General features: G+C 34.8%; 1 protein-coding gene across 1 annotated transcript in view; it reads left to right on the top strand.

Annotated features, from left to right (window-relative positions):
• Positions 1–6,538, top strand: part of LOC125682416 (uncharacterized) — a 44,498-nt gene extending 37,960 nt beyond the window's left edge. The window contains exons 14-16 of the mRNA XM_056157071.1: positions 1–25; positions 167–247; positions 3,465–6,538. The exon at positions 1–25 is cut by the window's left edge and continues 56 nt beyond it. Coding sequence (XP_056013046.1) covers positions 1–25; positions 167–247; positions 3,465–3,788 — 430 coding nt within the window. The 3' untranslated portion in view covers positions 3,789–6,538. The remainder of the gene's footprint in view (positions 26–166; positions 248–3,464) is intronic.
• The last annotated feature ends 495 nt before the right edge of the window (positions 6,539–7,033 follow it).

Here is a 7,033-nt window from a genome sequence, read left to right as displayed (position 1 = left end):
ATGTACTGATGGTGAATGGAGAAATGTATGTTTTTATTTCTGATTACATATAGCAACATTAATGAAAATCATATCTTTATTCAAAAACTTATTTTTGATTTTCACGCCTTCCTATTTAGCTTAAGGAGGGAGTTAATTCGAAATAAAATGTGTTTTTTATATCAAGATGCTGGCGGCTCATGAACACCAACTTCTCTCCGATACCAGGAAATCTTTAGTCAACGTTTACATTGCACAAATAAAAAAGGCAAGTATTCCAAAGATATTCCATTCTCATCCAATTCGCTATATTCTGGGTTTATGAGATGATAGAATGCTTCTTTTTCCTGTCGTAGACTGAATGTCGTACTGGTAATTCTTTAGTCAAAAGTATTTCTAGCACAGACAACAAATGAATTGTTACATTAGTTCTTTTTGAAGTGACATACAGTTGAAGAAATATATTAACGGCAAACTAACAACTCTACTTTATCACAAACGGGATGATTTCAGCTTCTCCATCGTCAACGTCCCGGTCATATTTATGTAGCAATATTCCATTATCACCTGCATATGGTGTTTATATATCTCAACTGATTTGATACGCAAGAGCTTGTTCTTCGTATGATCAATTTTTAAATCAAGACAGATTACTGACAAACAAGTTGATGGTACAGGGTTTCAACAGTCTCGTTTAAAGTCAGCATTTCGTAAATTCTATGATCTACTTTGTCAATACACCCTATCATTGGGTGAAATTCTGACTTACCTGTTTCATACTGATTGTTAGGCCGTTCTTGGTACACTGATTTTGACTACGGATAACTCCATTTACCTGATCAAGATATAGAGCTCACGGCGGGTTTGACTGGTCGACAGGGAATGCTTACTCCTCCTAGACACCTGATCTCACCACTTGTATATCCATGGGTTCGTGTTTGCCCAACTCTTTATTTTGTATTGCTTATATGAGTTATGAGATTGATCACTGTTCGTTATTTTCACCTTTCATATGACTGTCTAATCTCAAAACAAACAATAATCTAAATATTGAATGACATACATGAACGATATTTATGATGGAGTCGCTCTTAGTTAAAAAATCAAAACACTCTTAACATATATCAATTAGTGAGTAGCATTTAAAGTTTTACATATAAACACTACGTACAAGTTTGCCCCCGCCCTGGAGTCATGAAATATACAGTTTTGTTAGAGGCCTTCTTGTTATACACGACTATCAATTTAGTTTTTTCTTACAGATGTACAATTGTAGAGAAGAAGAGTTCTTAAAAAAAAACTGGTCAATTTTTGCCCCGACCCAAAGGCCCGAGGATGCAGGAATCCTGAAATTTAATTTTTGTCTCACTCGTCCCAAAGATGGAATTGTAATTGTCAAGAAGTAAAAATGTTCAATTGTTAACGTATGACGCACGACGACGGACGCACACCAATTGCAACAGGTCACATAAGTGACTAAGGTGACCTAAAATAGCATAGATGGGAAGTGCAAATCTTTTAAATTTGACTACATTGCTGAATAGGTTTATTATGATTGACTACAATCACAATTCACAATCACAACTTCACTGTCTAGTTTTAAAGCGGACCTCAAAACGCATCTTTTTAGGTTAGCTTTTAATTTGTGATTTTTTTAAAAATACTTAGTGCTCTTACATCACAGCTCTTACAGTGCTGTTACATTTTTTTGCAAAAAAATATCTCTAGTTGTTATTTAAACTGTAGTTTGTTATTATACTGATGTCCTTCCTATGTATTTAATTATTCCTAGGGGTTGTTTTAAATTGTTTTATATGTTATCAGGGTAATTATATCATTACATTAGGCGCTATATATTGATAATAATAATCATGCATTCTGATTCTGACATTATGGATTTTTTCTTTATATACATGTACATGTATGTGCACATTGATTTTATATTTTTTTTTTTTCTATCACATTTGTAAAGCGCTTTCGAGAACTAATGTTGATAAGGCGCTACATTAATCTTTTAATTACAATTACAATTCAGCAATTTCGGAAATAAGTAAGTGTTTTCTCACAATGGAAATGTTTCAAACGTAATTTTGTAGGAGTCATTTCAGTAACATAAAACACTTATCATTTCCAAAATAAATCATTTGATTTTATCATTGGCAAACTATTATACAATGAAATTTTTGAAATTGTTTGAAATAAACTTTTTTCCTTTTGTATTAGATAGTAAGTAAAGTAAAAAAGGGATACTGTCACACATGAGTATAAATAATTTATGATGATTGAAAATGATAGATCTTTTATTTTATCATTAAGTCAAGTTGGGTTCGAAGCCTTCTTTTATTATCATTATTATTATTACCATTATTGTTGTCAATTTATATGGCGCTTTATTTAAATAACATAATTACCCTAAAGCGCTTTACATGTAAAATAAACTAAAACAAAGAACAATAAATACACAACGAAAAAAGACATAAAATAATACATAAAACTGAAGTAAATAAGAACAGGCAATTTTAATCTGTGCATATCATTTAAGGACCGTGGTCCCTTGGTTGTAAGAAGTACAAATATAAAATTCCCTGAAAAATAAATAAGTGAGGGACTTGTAAGTTGTAAACTTTCTGTGATGTTCAAAAATTGAAATAGATCACCCCTCCCTGTATAACTCCGTACAAAATATCCCCACTGTTTCGGACTTAACTCAGAAATCATGGGAATAAATTACATTTCATACAGTAAATTGTATTCATTTTACTTCTCGTTATTTTTTAAAAAGTTTGTAGTAAGTGTCGTTAAGGTTACGTTCGAATGTCCCATGACTTTCACCTAGGTTCCATGACCATCAACTGGGAATATACTTGAGTCAAATTTTCATATTGATCTTATCCATAAAATTTTGATATACACTCGTATAAGTCAATAAAATTCATTTCAGATAATATTTGTAATGCGATTCAAAATATCGATAAGTATTCATGTGATATTACCAAGGCAATGATATACATTGTGTATTCTTCTTTTTAAAGTTTATTCTCAGTTTATGGTCATGGGGCCTTATTGTCGGACTCTTGGCGAACGAACAGCCACTTCCTATGTTTGACGCCGCACCGACATCGAGAAATCAAACTAGGAACCTCCCGGTTGCGAAACACCCTAACATAGGCTACCGGGGCTGGTAATATACATATAGACAAAGGATGAATACTTAGTATATAATGATATAGCATATCATCATTACGGATTATTCTGTAAACCTGATAAAGATATAGGGCTCGTGGTGGGTGTAACCGGTCAACAGGAGGTGCTTACTCCTTCTAGACACCTGATCCCATCCCTGGTGTGCAGGATCTGTCTTTGCCCTACTCTTTGTATTGAGTTTTGTAGGATTTGTGAAATGATCACTTTTAGCTTCACGTTATCATCATAGAATATAGATTTTAGGGATTGAATTTTATGCAAAGAAGATTTTCAATTTTCAGAAATTCACGAAAGAGAATACATTTGAAGGAGATAAATGGAAACATCTTGCCCCCTTTGTGGAGAAGTCTTTGGAATTGTGCTGGTATATGGTTACCCAAAGTCCTCCCCTTCACATGGAGATTAATTTTCCTGAAGGCACGCCTCTGGATAAAAATGTCCTGAAACACTATACAGTCAGTGGTGATATAATCGCGTTTGTTGTGTGGCCAGCGCTTTACTTGCATAAAGACGGGCCTCTTCTGTGCAAAGGTGTTGCACAGCCCCACCCCAAACCAAGAAAAGTCAGAGAACCTAAAGAACGCCCGTCCACTGCTAAAACATAAACATAATGTGACAGTATTGCGTAAATGTACCTGGACTGATTCAATGACTCGCCGTTTTCTATATTTCATCGATAAATATTTAAAAACTAAGAAAATTATGAGCCTTCTATACAATGTATATCATGCCATAAAAAGAAACTCAAATATGTCCAATCTGTGCAAAGTATAATGTACATATAAGAGGTGCACATCTTTAGTACTCATTTGTGTAAATGCTGCATGTGCACATGCGAAGTGATGATTGTTGAAAGCTTGCAAGTACGGATTACAGTACCCAACATATGTGACTTTTCAAGGTATACAAACGAAGCTAGTTTAGCGTGGTTTTCATATTGATGTTGAGATAGTTTGACGAGAGAAAGTTTGTACTGTATTCCTTTATCAAACGGGTTCTATTGAAATAACTACCTAATCCCAAGTATTTAACTGAAAAGCCTAGCTGGGAAATAGCTCTAGTGGAAGAAAAACCTCGTCCGTGAACAACAGAATATAGGTGTGATGCAGGGCGTCTAACACAAATCTATGAGAGTTGTGTATTCTTCAGGATCCTGCTAATAAGAAAGTGTTAAAAAAAACCTGTAGTTTTCACTTTGTCATTGGGGAATACGATATACATGTATTGTCAAAACTAAATGTCTAAAAACATTGTCAGAATGATATGTTCAAAACCATGTTTCATTTTAAAAATCGATCATCTCTATTTTTTATGCCAGGTAATCGAATTAACGTTGTTTTATTTAAGTGGTTTACTTTTTACTTTCAATATATCCATCCATGTTTTGTGAAGGAAGTGTATCTAAGGAGATACTCACGTGCTATATTAGATATTCACAGATACAAAACACTTGCATTTGACACGCCCTCTCAAAATGATCTGTATCTCAGATACAGCATACTCAGTCCTATATCGAAATCACCAAAAGTCGTGTCACAATGATAAATACAAGGGAAAAAATGTAAAGGTCGAATGTTTTCTTTTACTTTTCTTTCTTTCATCCAATATACAATTTGTAGTCTAAATATCACTATATTAGCAAAAAGACGGAGGCTTAATAAGTTTGCGGAACAACTTTCGCAGGTATTATAAATTTTACTGCATTTTTCATAATTTCGTTTCAACATCATTTACAAATTCTGTACTCCTTACTGTATGATATCGAATCCAAAGAATTGCTTGTCGTGTTACATACAATACTGTTTGTTGCTTTAATTCTACTGTGCCAAAATTTCACGATTTGTTACAAGGGGTTTTAGTTTCACGTTATAGGAAAATCTACTTTTAAAATTTCAATTACGAAAGCATTGAAATGCTTTTAATATATTATTCACTATGGATTTGATTTCGCGGGGAAATGATAAATCGTGAATATAGTGAAATTAAAACCATCGTGTTAATTCCCAAGTCTACATGCAGTGTTGTGAATTTTGCGGTGGGTGGATCGCAAACTACCATTCTTATTCACTTCCCATATTTAAAATATCGCAAGACCTGGATATGGTTAGAATGTAGGACATTTCTTGGCAAAATGTGCCGACGTAAAGTTCAAAATCATGTGATTTTAGTGATATTGCATTACCACTGGTTGTGATTGACGGTAACAGTAATTCTGGGAAAAGAGAGAAAAGTCACAGACAAAACGAGAGTTAGAAAGTGTCCCCATTATGCTCTATAAGGAAGCATGTAAGTCTGAATCAACGAATTTAGTTGTATTGATAGTATAACTTCGGTCCAAATCCAGAGTCTATGTAATTTCGTTTAAAGTTCAACCCATCAATTCCACTTGAAGCTCACTATCTCGATAATTTCAACAGAGATATCTATACTTCTCAATATTTCTCAGTTTTGAACTTTATGATATATCGATATTATTTTCATAGGCGCATGTGTCGGCAATTATTAGGAGGGTAGTCAAAGTCTTCCAATTAAAGACACCTATCGGCAAATTTATGAAGTATTCAGAACAAGTAGTGTAAGGAAAGATAACTCTGGGTTAAGATTGACAATGTCCTTCGCATTCATTTGCACACCATTTCAAGCCACGGTCCGGAGTCCGCATATAGCTCTCTCCAGATGGAAGGGGACCGTACATATTGACCGTGGTTTGCGACGATGCCATTCGCACTTCTGTCAAAATACCGACGCAGTATCCTGTAGTTATTTGATTCGCTTGTTTCTTTTTTCTAATTGAAATTTAATTAAATGGAAAATATTTCTGATTATAAAATATTGTAATACAACATGTGCGGATCTAGAGGGGGGCGGGGTCCCCCCTCTCCCTGGAATTTGCAAAGATAAAAAAAATTACAATTTAACGATTTATAAGAAAAATGAGTTATATCACGGGTTCGATTTCGTGAAAAGGTTCGATCCACCCCCCCCCCCCCCCTGGAAAACATTTCTGGATCCGCACCTGTACAATCTGTAATAATTGTGTTCGTAATATGGACTAAGAAGGGCCAATCTGAAACACCAATACCCAACACGTGTTCTCAGCTTCACAGCGTTTATTCCAACTCCAAAATGAGGCTGCAGTAGTTAATCGATTATAGTCAAGGGGGGGTAACTCTAAATATAGCATCTCCCTTCTTAACACAATTATAATGATACAACATGTTAACAAAGTAATGGTTATCAGAATAAAGTATTATACAAAACAGTGGTGGATGGTATTATATAATGTCTAATCCAAACCACGAGAGACAATGTCCAATGAATGTACATCACTGAAAATAAATGAATTACACATCAACAATTTGTTTCGGTTTGCTGATTTTAGCACTTCTAGTGACATATGGCATAGGAGCTATGTTATCGGGGTTGACTGCCATGGATTTCTCTGGGGGTTGTGCATTATCCATAGCTGGGATATGGGGTGCAGGAGTGGGCAATGACATGGGGTCCTCAGCATTCAGGATTAACTCGGGCTCAGACAGGTTTTGGGATTTAATATTCTCATTCGATTTAATAATGTGACGTCTATTGCGCCTGAAACTAGTACCAGTTTGGGCTTTTATAAGATATCTACGGTCATTCAGGCGACTTATTATGTGGCAAGGTTTCCATAACTTGGAATCTTGCTGAAATCTGATATTTTCACCTTCAGTTAATGGCAACAACTCATGGCTTGACCTATTGTAAGTCTTTGAGGTCTTATCCTTACTGTTCTGCATATTTACAGCAACCTCATGATGGTTTAGAACATTTGGGGCAAGCTGGGAGGGCAGTACAGGTAATATTGACCTAA

Source organism: Ostrea edulis, chromosome 2 (genome assembly GCF_947568905.1).
Source record: "Ostrea edulis chromosome 2, xbOstEdul1.1, whole genome shotgun sequence".
In the NCBI taxonomy this organism is placed as follows: domain Eukaryota; kingdom Metazoa; phylum Mollusca; class Bivalvia; order Ostreida; family Ostreidae; genus Ostrea; species Ostrea edulis.
Note: the sequence above shows the minus strand (reverse complement) of the source record. Positions and strands in the feature narration are given on the sequence as shown.